The 15,553-nt window shown below is 42.0% G+C and overlaps 2 protein-coding genes across 4 annotated transcripts in view; one reads left to right on the forward strand and one right to left on the reverse strand.

Moving 5' to 3' along the window:
• LOC121536679 (formin-like protein 2) overlaps positions 1–2,636 on the forward strand; it is a 70,608-nt gene extending 67,972 nt beyond the window's left edge. The window contains 2 exon segments of the mRNA XM_041844112.2: positions 1,423–1,469; positions 2,071–2,636. Of these exon segments, the coding sequence (XP_041700046.2) occupies positions 1,423–1,469; positions 2,071–2,109 (86 nt within the window). The 3' untranslated portion in view covers positions 2,110–2,636.
• A 2,341-nt stretch (positions 2,637–4,977) lies between these two features.
• LOC121536680 (pre-mRNA-processing factor 40 homolog A-like) overlaps positions 4,978–15,553 on the reverse strand; it is a 36,936-nt gene continuing 26,360 nt past the window's right edge. For 2 of the 3 annotated variants that reach the window (XM_041844113.1, XM_041844115.1), the window contains 9 exons: positions 14,627–14,739; positions 14,227–14,343; positions 13,351–13,488; positions 9,884–9,979; positions 9,573–9,659; positions 9,251–9,347; positions 8,983–9,044; positions 8,707–8,871; positions 4,978–6,158 (listed from right to left, as the gene is read on the reverse strand). In XM_041844113.1, the coding sequence (XP_041700047.1) occupies positions 6,069–6,158; positions 8,707–8,871; positions 8,983–9,044; positions 9,251–9,347; positions 9,573–9,659; positions 9,884–9,979; positions 13,351–13,488; positions 14,227–14,343; positions 14,627–14,739 (965 nt within the window). In that variant the 3' untranslated portion in view covers positions 4,978–6,068. The remainder of the gene's footprint in view (positions 6,159–8,706; positions 8,872–8,982; positions 9,045–9,250; positions 9,348–9,572; positions 9,660–9,883; positions 9,980–13,350; positions 13,489–14,226; positions 14,344–14,626; positions 14,740–15,553) is intronic. The other variant, XM_041844114.1, reaches the window with a different exon arrangement.

The raw sequence follows: 15,553 nt of genomic DNA on the forward strand, positions 1-15,553 counted from the left end.
TTTGCATCATCAACCATAGCAAACCATAATGTCACAGAAATGTTCCTAGCAGCCAGTCAGTCAGGCCATTGACATTTGCCCTGAGAAGAGTAAGATGGGTAGATAGGTTAGAAATCTACCATGTCTCATTCTGTACAGTACTAGTAATACAGCAGCATTGTAGAGTACATGTCAAATGGGAAAGTAAGGTAAGCGCCCTCTACTGTTAAAAAAGAGGAAGTGCATCCTAGGCCGTAGCCCAACGGATCTCACTGGCTAACATCCCAAAAAGTTTACACTGCTATATGTTATGTTGACTAGTATTAGTGCCAGTAGTTTTGCTATATAGTAATAGTTCTGCTTTAGTATATATCATATACTAGTCAGTATTGTAATCAGCATAGCAGAGTATTATTTGCCTATAATTATATAATAATTAATAATTTATTGTCAGTTATGATGTATTGATAGTCTTGACTTATTTTTAAATGGATGTGGCATTATACCTTGCTTGTGTGTTCATCTGTCTATCATGAAAACTGAGTGTTGTGTTCATGTATTACTGTGCTGTTGGTTGGGTTCCTGCATGCCTCTGGCTTTCTCCTGCTTCAAACCCACAATACCCTCTGTTCCCAGTTCCCCTAGCTCTGGTCCAAGGTATTATGTGTGGCTGATTCTGAGCCTTGAAGCTACACGTAATGCCCTGGACCAGAGCTACAGTTTCCCTTGCCTTGTGCTTGGCTCAAACTCTTTGGTGCTGGATCATATTCGTATCACATGACTTTCTGTGGTCTGTCTTGTCACTTTTCTAACATATTGCATGACGCATGAATTATTAATTTCTGACACGTGTTATTGGTCTTGGATTGCACATTCATTTCCATTGTGTGCAACTAACATACAGCCAGATACATGTCCTGAATAGCTGTTGAGCAATTTAAAGGGAAAGGCCTCAGTATTTCTAAATGTTTCATAAATTACAGTTGAATTCACATCCTATGCCCATGTACCTGGCTGAATGCATGCCGTTCTTTGGTTTTTGGTCAGCGTTCTATTCAACATAAAACTTTTTATTGTATGTTGAAAACAAATATTTTCGGTTTGGTTTGTGATAACTTTGTGCAAAATGTGATGGTTGGCTATATTTGCTCATGCTGGTAGTCACTCTGGAAAGCAGCCTGGGTTTTGAGACACAGATCAAAAGAGAGAGAAAAAACGCTTTGATTTGCTCTTCCTTTGTGCCTGCAGTATCAATTAACAGCATATCTTAGTAAGCTCTGCCCCTCTAACACCTTAGTCCTGCCCTGTCCTATCCTGTCCCCTGACCTCCCATTTGCCGCTTTGCTCGCTCAGCGCTCCCACCGCTGCAAGGCCACTGTGAAAACACCCCTCTGGTCACCCTGCTTCTTTAACCTCCATTTTGTCTTCTCTTCATCCATCCAGCCCTAAAGAAGAATAACATTACTAAATTTCCCAATGTCCACTCGAGGGTAAGGAATTCCTCCAATAGCACCCCTGTGGTGGTGGATGTGTCCCAGACCTGGCAAGCATCTCTTTTTTACCTCCCTTCCCTTAAGTTACCTACCGCTGAGGGCTTTCTCTACTTCGTACTAGACTGCCTGTGTTGGTCCCCCTCCCTCCTTTCTGTTCACCCTCCATTTCCTAATAAAGTTATAGACAAATGTTGCATGTCTAAAATCAAAGAATGCAAATTCAGTGTAAAATGCCCTTTATGGGAAATTATTACTTTCCCTTTTTTCCCCCTGATTGTTAAACATGGGAAAATGTTGCATATTTTTTGGGGGGAAAAGTATTGGGGGGCACCTGTCCATAGCTTGTGTTTTTTATCGATAGTGACAGAAGGACTAGTAAATATGAAAAATGTCAAATCAATAAGGCATTTTCTGTGGGCCTGTTTTTGTCTTCCATTTAGAGAAGTGAACTGAAGGGGAATGTTTCTGTAGAACTCAAGCTGCTTTGCCTGATTGGCTGCCAACACAACCAGCCTCTGCTCATCTGAAGGCCCTGTTATGTTGACTGACACCTCTTTTATCCATCCCCCTCTCCCCCCCCTTCGTCCCTCCATCCCAGATCTTCGAAATCAGCCTTACAGGCGAGCCGACGCGGTGAGGAGGAGCGTCAGAAGGCGCTTTGACGACCAGAACTTGCGGCCGGTCAACAACACTGAAGTGGTCATGTGACGAGGGAACAGTGCATGTGCTAGGGGAGGGGGTATGAGAGGGGGAGTGATGTGGAGAATGTAGCAGCCTCTCACTCTGGATTGAAAGAGATGGATGGACAGAAAGAGATGGACTGAAAGAAAGAAATATGGATGGGTCTGAAAGGCCAGTTATAGGGAACCTTAGACAAGCCAAGTGCCTGAAACAACTTTTCAGTTGTTTTGTTTATTTTTTATTACTTCAAGCAATACAACTTGACCTGGCTTTAATTGTATTTTCCTTTGATGTGTAAAACTGGACACAGATGTCTGTAGGGGTAATTCCTGGAAGAAATTTTTCCTGAAAAAAGTGTAGAATGTATATGTGACACTGTTCCCTTATGCCTCGGTCACACCTACAGCGTCATTGCGTTTTGGTACACCAGAAGTACATTCATTTCCAATGGAACGCTGCGTTTGCCTTGCTGCATTGCGTTGCAGTGCGTTCTGTGTGGTGCATACGTCGGATAAATCAAACGTATGCATCAAATTGTATGTGTAGATGGCTTGACAGAAATGGTAGCAGTGTGAATGTTGAACTTTTGTTGCACACATATCCAGATGATGCTGCATACCATTTTGCGCATTGATGCTGTAGGTGTATTCAAGGCGTTAGCTGTCGAATAGTATTCCGCCACAGGTGATGAATATGATATTCAATAGCTAGTATCTTATTACATTCCTGGTGCTACTGCCATTGCTCTTGGAATTCCAACAATGTCCTCGAGTGGCACTTTTAAAAAAACGTATTAGCTTTTCCATCGTTACTAAAGGGCTAATGACCTTATTAAAGGGGACATGTCTTAGGTTAATAATATGAACCAGTGATCCAAAACTAATATGCTCAATGAAAGTACTTAAGCAAGTATCAGGTAGACTTATGTACACCAACGTATGACCACAGTTAAAGAAATCATATCAAAGATATAGCTCAGCGAGGTATGGCTCTCTCAAAACGAGACCAGGCTAATGTGAATTGTATATAGCTAGGCCTCCATATTAAAGTTATTACGGTATTAACATCTCATTCATCAGTGTTAACATGGTTAGTGGACCAAGCCATGAATTATTAGCTCTATCTAGATAGAACTACATTGTCTGCTCATGTAGACCTCAAGTGCCATTCAAATGCAATGCTGTTAAGTGGTTGGTGGGGCTCTTGAGCCACAATAGCTCTGGTCCAGGAAGTCATTCGGTCGTACGATTGCGAGAGCACAGCCGAACGACACCCCAGACCAGAGCTAGAGCCACAATTGACTCAGAGCGAATAGGAAAGGTGCTAAAAACAAAGACTTCTCAGCAGATACACTTCCAGTCAAGTGTAGCGGCTGCAAGGAAGGCACTTTAGGCTACTTGAAGAGCTTGTCATGGAAACTGGATTCCAAGTTTCTTTTTTTTTACTCTGAAAGCTGCAATAGGCTAATGAATCTCTAGGCAACTGTCTACTCACTATTATTGTACATTTAATGTATAGTATTTAACCACTGAAAACGGTATGCATTCAATTTTGCTCATGTGACCCACTTTGGCGTGAGCGCCGGTAGTTTTTTAAGTGTTTAGCTAGTTATATAAAAAAATGGCAGAACAAACAAAAAGTACACAACGCAAAAAAAGGTTTTGTAAATGTACAGATATTTTGCTACAAAAATTGTTGCATTGTTTTTTACTTCTTAATCCACTCATTATCATAAGGTTACTATTGTACATATTGTTTAAAACAAAATGTGCATCGCCATGTGCTATAACATTTGAATGTTATTTTAACTTATAGGTTTGTCCATTTTGTATATTTAATTAAGCCGAAAAAAAACAAATCTGGCTTCACTTTAACAGAACAGATCAATTGTGTGAAGCAGAATAACCTGGTGTCACACTTGCCTGACAGTAAAAGAGGCATTCGATTAATGTGTGTCCCAAATGGCACCCTATTCCCCATCTAGTGCACTACTTTTGACCCTATGGGCCCTGGTCAAAAAGGTAAAAAGTTATGCCCTATATAGGGAGTCATTTGGGCCATAACCCATAGACGTTCAGAGAAGCTTCCTGTGGTCTTGGGACCATAAATGTCCACATTATAGCATGTGCAATGAACCACTCGTCTCTATACTTCCTATGTGAACTTTTGACCACTCATCAGCTTCACTCATTAGACTGGATAATAGTGGCATGATTTTTTTTTCTTCAGAAATGTATTTTAGGCATTGTGTGCTTATTACAAAATACTTTTAAAATAACATTTTGTTAAAGTTAGACTGAGTTCTGGATATGATCAAATAAACTATTTACACTATTATAATGCCTGTATCTTTATTTCAATGCTATTCTTCCTCATTCATTTAGCCGACAGCTGTTCAGATTCACTCAGGTTTTCTTTGCATTGATATGCATTGATATAAAAACAGGACAAGTCTGCCTAGTCATCTCTGTGTATGTAAACAGTGGAAATCATTACTCACTCACTCATCCCTGTCTGGCAGGCTGGGGCATAGGGCAGCAACAAAGGTTTGGGTTTGCCACTTCTGGAGGTCTTTGGCCACCGTGCCACAGCTCTGCTGATGTTATTGGACCTTAATCTAGATTGTCCTGAGCCACGTTGTTTTGGCACTCCCTCTTTCAGTAGCAATTATTACTTACAGCCTGCCTAGCATTTCACTGATCCACAGGAAACGGCACAAGGCTACTAAGCCTAGTGAACAAGAGGCACTCATAACAGAGAGGTCACATGTAAAAAATAGATAATGAGCTCCAATCTATGGTGACGGTACATGAAGACAAACAAATTCATGTAAACTGTATTTTATTACATTTATAGATCATGCCATGAGGACATTCACAATTCCTCTAATGAAAATCAATTGAACCAATCCTAGAAATACCATACAAATGTATTTAAAAATGTATTGTTTCAGAGAGACATTTACCAGTTCTGACATTACAGAACATAAAGAAAGCATTGATACTTCAGTCTAGACGTGCACCTTTGCCAAAGAGTTCAACATCAGTCCAAGGCAGGGGTAGGCAACTAGATTCAGCTGTGGGCCGATCTTTGTCGGAGCGGATGGTTGGGGGTCCGGAATATAATTATAATTTGTACACTGCAAATTTGACCACAACTAAGCACTAAAATTGATTGTATTTGAAAATAATTTAATACCTTGATTACATTGAGACACAATCACATCTCTCTTTTTTTGTGGGAATACTTTGTGAACATATTTCCTAAATTAAACACTTTTTTGTTTTTGTTTTTTACTTTGGGGGCCCTGGTCAAAAGTAATGCACTAGAAAGGGAATAAATAGTGCAATTTCTGAGTACTGCAAGGCAGTCCCAGTAAAGAGCATGGCATTAAGATGCACTTTGAATCTATTCCGATATCAAACTAGTAGCAAAGAAAAACAACATACGACTACAAATGAATAAAATGAAATAGCTAGTGAGAAAACATTATCAAAGGCAACAAAAGGCTTAAGTGTGTCACTAAATGTCCACACAGTTGACCTTCTTCTGATATCAAAGTAGTCACTCACAACTCAGCCTGTGACCACTTCCCATAACGTAAGAAAACAGAGCAAATATTTACCAAGCATTCTATTGCCAGTGTGGCTGGTTCATTCCCATTTTACTAAACATAAAGGGGGGTAGTTCACACACAGTCCAAACAGGGTTGCAGAATTCCGGTAACTTTCCCAAAATTGACAGGAATTACACAATTCTTCCAACCGGGATTTCTGGGAAACGTGAATTTTGGGAAAGTTACCGGAATTGTGTAACCTTAAGTCCAAGCATGTGTGGCATTACGCTGAAAAATAAGCACTGGGGGGGGAATGCATGTTGGATGAAGGGAATAGACAGCATGAGGAAAAAAGTGGATCAAGGAGCATCCAGCTGTTCCAGTAGAGTTCTCCTCCTCTTCTCCAGCTCTCCTTCACTCAGCTCGCTGCCTGATGTGTCCCAGCCACCCTACACAACAAAGACAAGACATCAAAAACCACATTTTCCAACAACACTGGTGACTTCTAGGTAGTGCTGAGCGACAAACCGAAATTACGTAGTTTTTTTTAAACAACTAATTGACCGACACCGACATTTGAATTCCATTTTGTTCGGAACACGCAATCGAGAGGGATAGAGAGCAGTTGCTTCTTGAGCCTGAAAATACATTATCTAAGTGATGGATAGTTGGTATTCAGCAGTCATAAAAGTATGCCTTATTTACTTTGAAGAACTACTAAAATAGTGATTTTGTCAGACAGCATAGGCAGACGCTCTATAGAGATGAGATGACTTAGAATGAAATAATAGTCATCAAATAAAAGAAATGTAATGTGAATAAATGGTTAACATTTACATCATTTAGCAGACGCTCTTATCCAGAGCGACTTACAAATTGGTGCATTCACCTTATAGCCAGTGGGATAACCACTTTACAATATGTATTTTTTATTACTTTATCCTATCCCAGGTATTCCTTAAAGAGGTGGGGTTTCAAGTGTCTCCGGAAGGTGGTGAGTGACTCCGCTGTCCTGGCGTCGTGAGGGAGCTTGTTCCACCATTGGGGTGCCAGAGCAGCGAACAGTTTTGACTGTGCTTCCGCAGAGGTAGGGGGGCCAGCAGGCCAGAGGTGGATGAACGCAATGCCCTCGTTTGGGTGTAGGGACTGATCAGAGCCTGAAGATACGGAGGTGCCGTTCCCCTCACAGGTGTGATAAGTGATAAGCAGTAATGGACAGTCACTACCATCATAGGACTTTTATTAATTGTTTTATTCTATGTTGTTACAGGATTCAACCCACATAATGTATAGTGCATTTAATGTCTAAATCCGTGTTTTTTTTTTGTTTTTTTTATAAATCGAACAGAAACCGAACCGACCTCAAAAAGCACTAATCGCTCAGCACTACTTCTATTTTACTAATTTTACTAGGGATGCTTCCCAGATGGCACCCTTTTCCCTATTTAATGCACTACTTTTGATCAGGATCTTACGCATACATATGGCTCTGGTCAAAAGTAGTAGTGACATTTGGGATGCACTAGGACAGGGTCCCCGAACAAGCGGCCCACCGGTGGTTTTATCTGCCCCCCAAAAGTTCTGAGCCCTGAAAAAAGGCTGTCTTACCTCTAAGACATGCCCTCCGGAAACCTCTGCATGATCTAGCCTCTCTGCCTCATATTTCTAAACAGCTGAAATAAAAAAAACCTGCGGCGATTTGAACGAACATTCTCCAAAATATTTGTTGAAGTCTATAAAGTATACAACCTTCTGTGTCTGTTGTAACGGATATTGCAGTTGCACAAGCAGGACAAAGTCCCTACACATTGCATTGGAGCAAAAACAAGCAGCATTTTGTGTGATGTAGGCTAATCTTTATAGTTGCTGCCATATCATAGCCACTAGCCACAGTTCCTGTAAAAACAACTCCTCACTTGAGTTTTGCATTGGGGCAAAAAACTATCTGCGTTTTAACCACACACAAACTGTTAATTCGCTTCTCAATGATCATGCAAGTACAGCATGATTAAGCTACCTAGCTGTTCCACGTCTGGGAAGCCAAACGTCCTAGGCAGCCCGAGCATGTGTATCCGGACCGATAACCAGAGTCTGACACTGCGCGAGTTCGTTTGGCGTTGCGCTATCGTCTCTATTTGTGATGATAATCTTCATGCTGCCATATTGTAGCGTGAGTTGCTATAAAAAAAAGAGCTAGCCAATGATAATGAGTAAAGAATCACTATTTTGACTGCCTGTATGCCTCTTGCTTGCCTAAATATACTGTTACAACAGACAACAATGTTTGTACCAACATGTCGATCATGTCTATTGTGTACAACATGAAAGCTGAAGGCAGCCTTACACCCTTCCTTAAAAAAATTACTCGAGGCATGGAATGCACTGTTCAAACATGTCGACCGTATCTATACTCTTTAGTGTATAACATTAAGTTTTCCCCTCCATGTTAAGAAGGGGGACGTGGGAGATGAAGCACTGAGCAGAAGCTAGGTAGACAACAGAGGGGCAGCAGCTCTGGGGAAAAAAAAAAAAAAAGATTCTGTATCAATAGCCACAGCAAGTTGGGTTCCAGCAAATCCAGAACCGGAGTCACTTTAAATCATTTTTGTTGTTGGACATAAGACTGTAAAATCACCAGGATTCCCCAGCATAAAGGCATATGTGATCATATCACAATGTAATCAAGGTTTGAAATGATTGCGTTTTGGTGAAATACCATATCTGTTTGGGATTCTTGCGGTCAATTTGCAGTGTACAAAGTATTAGAACTATCTTCCGGCACCACGACCATCCGCTCAAGGAAAAATCAGCCCAAGGCTGAATGTTATTGGGGACCCCTGCACTAGGAAATAGAACAGTAAACACCTCACTGGGACTAGGATGAGACAAAATGCACGGATACAACTGCTGTGTACAGGCATGGAGTATTTCTTTATTTCAAAGCCTTAAAAGCCCAGATGCATGGCTAGGTTTAGTGACCGGAATGGTACGACTCACCTCCTCCTTGGTAGATTTCCTTTTAGGTGACTTCTGCTTGGATTCGGAGCGACTCTTCCCCCGGGACTTGTCGTTCTCCTTCTCTTTCTCCTGGTCCTTCTCCCGCTTGCCGTCCCGCTCTCTTCCTCCCTTCTCTTTCCGTTCGCCTTCAGATTCAGGAGATTGCTGAAAGACCGGGTCAAAAGAATAAGTGCACGGTCCGCCATTTGGCTTCACATTCTTTCCAGAGTGGCCCAAACATTCCTCCGTAAAGATACTTCCGTCCTGAGAACCTACCGACTTGTGACGCCTCTTCTTCCCCTTCTTCTTGTGCTTCTTGGACTTCTTATAACTTCTGTCTGTTGACCGAATGGAGAGGGATGTCAGTGATACATTTGTATTTCATTTTATAACTTCTAGTCAAGGTTATTGGTACAATACATTCCTATCAGCAGAAAATACTTTTTCATCATACACGATCATTATATCACAATTATCATTCAAGTTTTAAATTGTGATGATAAAAATAATAAACAAAGGGGTTATACATAGGAAAACCACTGACCAGATTCCCCGCTGGAGGAGCGCTCGGACGGGGACTTGGACTGTGAGCGCTTCTTCTTCTTGGTGTGATAATCGTCTTCACCTTCAGACTCTGAGCCCTGCAGAGAGAAGAGAAGTGTGCGATGTAGTAGGAGGGTTTGTCTAGTGAGGTGCCATGCTGATACAAATGTAGGCGGAATCCCAAATGGCACCCTATTCCCTATAAACTATAGGGCTCTGGTCAAATGTAGTGCACTATCTAGGGAATAGGGTGCCATTTGAGATGCAGTGATAAAGGCAGCAGAGGTGTCTTGGGTTGTGCAGTGTCGGGGCCAACTACTAACCGATCGAGAGCGGGAGCGCTTCCTGTGGTGCTTCTTGGACTTCTTGGAGTGTTTCTTGGTCTTGGAGTGATGATGCTGGCACTCGTGCTGTGAGGAGAAGAAACAGCAGTCAGGTTGGTGTACTGTATGTCGTGACACTGGTTGTGTCCCAAATGGCACCCTATTCCGTATATAGTGCACTACTTTTGACCAGAGCTATATGGGCCCTGGTAGTGCACAATATAGGGAACAGGGTGCCATTTGGGATGCTACCACTGACATTGTTGGGGTACTTATTTCCCCACAGAGGTTACCAGAGTTATGAGCCTTACCTCTAAGACATGTATGAAGTCCTTGAATATCCTTTTCCTCTCAGACTCGAGAGTCACGTCTTCGAATGCAGAGTCTTTGAGGAATCTTTCTCGGACCTAACACGACCAAAGAGAGAATATGAAGTCAGAAAACAAAAGGTTTGCTTTCCAATATTTGCATGACTATCAAATCACACATTGCATTCGGAAATTATTCAGACCCCATTACTTTTTCCACATTTTGTTACGTTACAGCCTTATTCTAAAATGGATGCAATTGTGACAAAGCGAAAACAGGTTTTCAGAAATTTTAGCAAATGTATAAAAAAATAAAATAATATAAATATATAATTTACATAAGTATTTAGACCCTTTACTCAGTACTTTGTTGAAGCACCTTTGGCAGCAATTACAGCCTCGAGTCTTATTGGGTATGACGCTACAAGCTTGGCACAACTGTATTTGGGGAGTTTCTCCCATTTTTCTCTGCAGATCAGTCAGGTTGGATGGGGAACGTCACTGCACAGCTATTTTCAGGTCTCTCCAGAAATGTTCGATTGGGTTCATGTCCGGGATCTGGCTGGGCCACTCAAGGACATTCAGAGACTTGTCCCGAAGCAACTCTTGCGTTGTCTTGGCTGTGTGCTTAGGGTCGTTGTCCTGTTGAAAGGTGAACCTTCATCCCAGTCTGAGGTCCTGAGCGCTCTAGAACTTTGCTCCGTTAATTTATCCCCTTGATCCTGACTAGTCTCCCAGTCTCTGCCGCCAAAAAACGGGTTGTGACGCTTAGCATTCAGGCCAAATTATAATCTTGTTTTTCATGGTCTGAGAGAGTCTTTAGGTGCCTTTTGGCAAACTCCAAGCGGGCTGTCATGTGCCTTTTACTGAGGAGTGGCTTCCGTCTGGCCACTCTACCATAAAGGCCTGATTGGTGGAGTGCTGCAGAGATGGTTGTCCTTCTGGAAGGTTCTCCCATCTCCACAGAGGAACTCTGGAGCTCTGTCAGAGTGACCATCGGGTTCTTGGTCACCTCCCTGACCAAGGCCCTTCTCCCCCGATTGCTCAGTTTGGCTGGGCGGTCAGCTCTTGGAAGAGTCTTGGTGGTTTCAAACTTCTTCCATTTAAGAATGATGGAGGCCACTGTGTTCTTGGGGACCTTCAACGCTGCAGAAATGTTTTGGTACCCTTCCCCAGATCTGTGCCTCGACACAATCCTGTCTCGGAGCTCTACGGACAATTCCTTCGACCTCATGGCTTGGTTCTTGCTCTGACATGCACTGTCAACTATGGAATCTTATCTAGTCCAATCAATTAAATTCACCAGAGGTGGACTCCAATCAAGTTGTAGAAACATCTCAAGGATGATCAATGAAAACAGGATGCACCTGAGCTCAATTTCGAGTCTCATAGCAAAGGGTCTGAATACTTAAGTAAATAAGGTATTTTCTGTTTTCGCTTTGTCATAATGGGGCATTGTGTGTAGATTGATGAGGAATTGTATTTATTTAATCCATTCTAGAATAAGGTTGTAACGTAACAAATTGTGGAAAAAGTAAAGGGGTCTGAATACTTTCCGAATGCACTGTATTTGCCAGACAGTAGCCCATTGATAACACCAATGTGTGTGTGTGTGAGAAAGGTAACAATTATGTGTGTGTGTGTGTGTGTGTGTGTGTGTGTGTGTGTAAGGCAGAAGTGGGATCAAGTCACTATTATTCGAGTCACAAGCAAGTCGCAAGTCTCAAGTCACAAGGTCTGAGTCTCAAGTCGAGTCCAAGTTCTGCATTCTAAGCGCAAGTCAAGTAAAACAAACAAAAATATATATACACTGACTACAAATCTTTTTCTATTTATTGAGGCTCCCAGACAGCCATTTTCATTATTTTGTCTACAACATATTTTGATTACGTAATAATTCATTTGAACAACAAATTCCAAATACAAGCTTCATAAGTAAATTATCAATTTCAAGCAATTTTGACATGCCAAAAGACCAGTAGGCCTGTGCTAGTAATTGTTGCTTGATGCCCCATAGCTGGTAAGCTTGCAAACTAAAACAGTTAATATTCTTCATCACCAAGCAATTTTTGGAGCTGCATATTTATTTATGGCAATCCTCTCCCCCTACAATTTGGATGTTTGCGCTGAACCCAATCCAATGTACAGCAAATCAGAAATCTGTTGGCTTGCGACTCCCAAAAAGGAGTGGTTCAAAGCTTGCAAACAGGCGCGTATAATGGCTGTGCAAATGTAGCCAGTCATTACAGCCTTAAACGGCAATGCATTTTCAAAACTGAAGATAATGAAATAAACCATGTTTTTACAACTGCATTTTTAGCTGAAAGTCATTCATGTTAGCAGCCAATATCAAGTAGGGATATCATGTCATTTCTCTGGAGTCCAGAGCAAGCAGAATCCTACGGTACATGCAAGCAGCAGAGGTTGAAGGATCGGATGGAAAGCATGTTCTGTCTGCACCGCGCGCCATCACTCGCCAACTGTGTAGCCCTTTCTTCCTCACAAATACTGTAATTAATTCGCCTGAATGTTACATCTTCATCCCATAATATTGAAGGCAGTACGATGTTACAGCTATCTTTAGTCATATAGCAAGTAGCCACCCACACTCGGCCTATCTGAAATATAACAATTATCAATCAAATTGCCAAGTAGCCTATTATTGTTGTGGATGCGTCTGTAGCAGATTGCTAAACGGTATTTTATATGGATAATATAAAAGTACTTTGTTTTTGCCAGGCAAAACCGGAGAAAATTAAGCAAGTACTTTCTGGTCACTAATCTGGATATGTGAGCCCGCCTTTGCGCGCCAATGCTGATGACTGATTGGTCAACAGTCAAGATGTGCAACTTTTTGGTTCTGAAGCACAGATGAAATGTTTCGAGACAATCATTTGATGCAATACCATAGACCTATACTAGAAAACAGATTAAATAGGCAAAGGTATATATATATTAAAAATAATACAAATGGTAGGCTATATGTATTAAAATATGTATGAAAAATAAAATAAAAATCCCATTCAGTTTCACACTTGCGACCCCCCAAAACCTCTCCCTACTTAGAGAACCACTGCGCTAGCTCACCCGAACTCGGTGTTGATTGACAGTTTGCTGGTCCAATCAAAGGGCAGAGTGTGCGTTTCACTAACCAATCTGTTGCACGTTTTTTTTTTGCAAGTGCATGCTGCCTGGCTACTGTCTTCTGGCTGCTTGGAGAGTAATCCATGGAGAGACTGTGCCACAAAATGAGTGACAAAACGTTACAAAACCTGGCCAGATAATTTCAAGTCATCAGTCTCAAGTCCACGTCAAGTCTCAAGTTATTTTATTTTCTATGTTGTCAAATTTGTGACTTGAGTCAGATTCGAGTCCAAGTCATGTGACTCGAACCACACCTCTGATGCAAGGTAACAGTAAGACAGAGTGTGTGTGTGTGTGTGTGAGAAAGGTAACAGATCAACACATACTCCTTCCCAGGTAGCCTCTGGTTCCAGGGCCGGGGTGGCCTGCTTCAACATGCTCTTGAAGGTAGCCTCTTTCCTCTTCATCTTCCTGGCCTCCTCCTTCTCCCGCTCCCTCTCCCGAGCCTCCGCCTTCTCCAGCAACTACATGGGTACAGGAGGAGAGAGGGAGGTCACACAGTAGTTATTAGAAGCACAGCGAGGTCACTGATCGTCAGTGAAGCATTCTGCATCCTAAATGGCATCCATTCCCTATTTAGTGCACTACTTCTGACCAGTGCCCATAGAGTTGACAAAACATTAAGAACACCTGCACTTTCCATGACAGACTGAGCAGGTGAATCCAGGTGAAAGCTATGAACCCTTATTGATGTCACTTTTTAAATCCACTTCAATCAGTGTAGATGAAGGGGAGGAGACAGATTAAAGAAGGATTTTTAAACCTTGAGACATGGATTGTGTATGTGTGCCATTCAGAGCGTGAATGGGCAAGACAAAATATTTAAGTGCCTTTGAACGGAGTATGGTAGTAGGTGCCAGGCGCAGCAGTTTGTGTCAAGAACTGCAATGCTGCAGGCTTTTTTCCACGCTCAACAGTTTCCCGTGTGTATCAAGAATGGTCCACCAGTCAAAGGACATCCAGCCAACTTGACACAACTGTGGGAAGCATTGGCGTCAACATGGGCCAGCATCCCTGTGGAATGCTTACGACACCCTGTACCGTCCATGCCCTGACGAATTGAGGCTGTTCTGAGGGCAAAGGGTGGTGCAACTGAATATTAGGAGGATGTTCCTAATGTTTTGTACACTCAGTGTATAGTTAATATAGTACCATTTCGGACACAGAAATGGTGGTGTAGGTATAAATCAAAGAGCTCATACGCTGTTGAAGGCTAGCTTGATGTTGCCTGCGTCTAGCGTCGTGGCTCTCTTGTCTGAGCTAATCACAGTGCCAAAGTCTTCAAAGCTAGTGTTGACCTCGACCAAGAAGTTTTTGTCCTGTGTGGAGGAAAGAAGAGAGTTAATAAAATAATGATAATGAGGCGATTGTGCATGAAATCAAAGTGGAGATTATACAATATCTACGCTGTAAAGTAGATTGCATCCCAAATGGCAACCTACTCTCTATTTCGTACCCTACTTTTGATCAGGTACCATAGGGCTCTGGTGAAAGGTAATGCACTATATAGGCAAAAAGTAGTGCACTAAATAGGGAATAGGATGCCATTTGAGACTCATACACTATGTGGCAGAAAACACAGGAGAAGGTAACATCTCACACCTTCAGGATATCCTTGATGATCCTCTTCTCGTCGTGGTAGCGAGCCTTCAGGTCTTCCACGTAGAACTTGAACAGATCGAGGGGAGTGGAGCCTGCAGAATAGACACCATAAACTAACATGCACGTGTTATTCAAGATGTGCTCTGACAACACATGGTTACCACAACACCAAAGGCTAAAGAAAGGCAGAGACCACGAACCAGAGCAGCAGAAGTAGAATATGACATTATCACCACAGTACAAGTGGCTAAGAGAACAACAATATTGATAAGGTGCACGCATGTGCGTGTGTCTATCAGTGTGTGCGTCCACGTGTGTGTGCGCATGTAAGTATGTGTGTACACTTGTGTGAGAGCCAGGGTTTCCGTTAGGAATATGTGGCGCCATACATTTGAACGTTAATTTACCGGACATTTGAGAAATTTACCGGACCCATATGCATTGGGTGCGTAACCCGATTAGGGCGTCCACTCACGGTGCTCAGAATGACAGAAATCACATTTAGATTATGGTCATTCATATTAACAGAACATGCAAGTCAAGGATGCAACGACGTGTGGTCCTTCTTACCGAATTCGTATGCGCACTTTGAAGATTTTATTTTCCGTAGCCAAGAAGACGAGTTACAAACAGCAAAATCACTAGCCTATGTCAATCTACTATCCCCCGTATAGTAAAAAAGTTTACCTATTCTATTGGTCAGCTTGTCGAGAAAGAAATTGACTATTCCAAACTGACTCTGGGACAGTTATGGGACGAGAGATCCCAAATTAATTCAACCAGTTGGCCTAGGCTACATAACAAAAATAAAAATGTTAAGAAGCTATGAGTCTGATGCAACAGATCAGAATGTTCGTTCCATAATGCAATTAACGGGAAAACACTGATGTCAAAGCGCACCGCACATGCGATTGGTTTCATGTGACA

Source organism: Coregonus clupeaformis, chromosome 23, assembly GCF_020615455.1.
Source record: "Coregonus clupeaformis isolate EN_2021a chromosome 23, ASM2061545v1, whole genome shotgun sequence".
NCBI classification, from domain to species: Eukaryota; Metazoa; Chordata; class Actinopteri; order Salmoniformes; family Salmonidae; genus Coregonus; species Coregonus clupeaformis.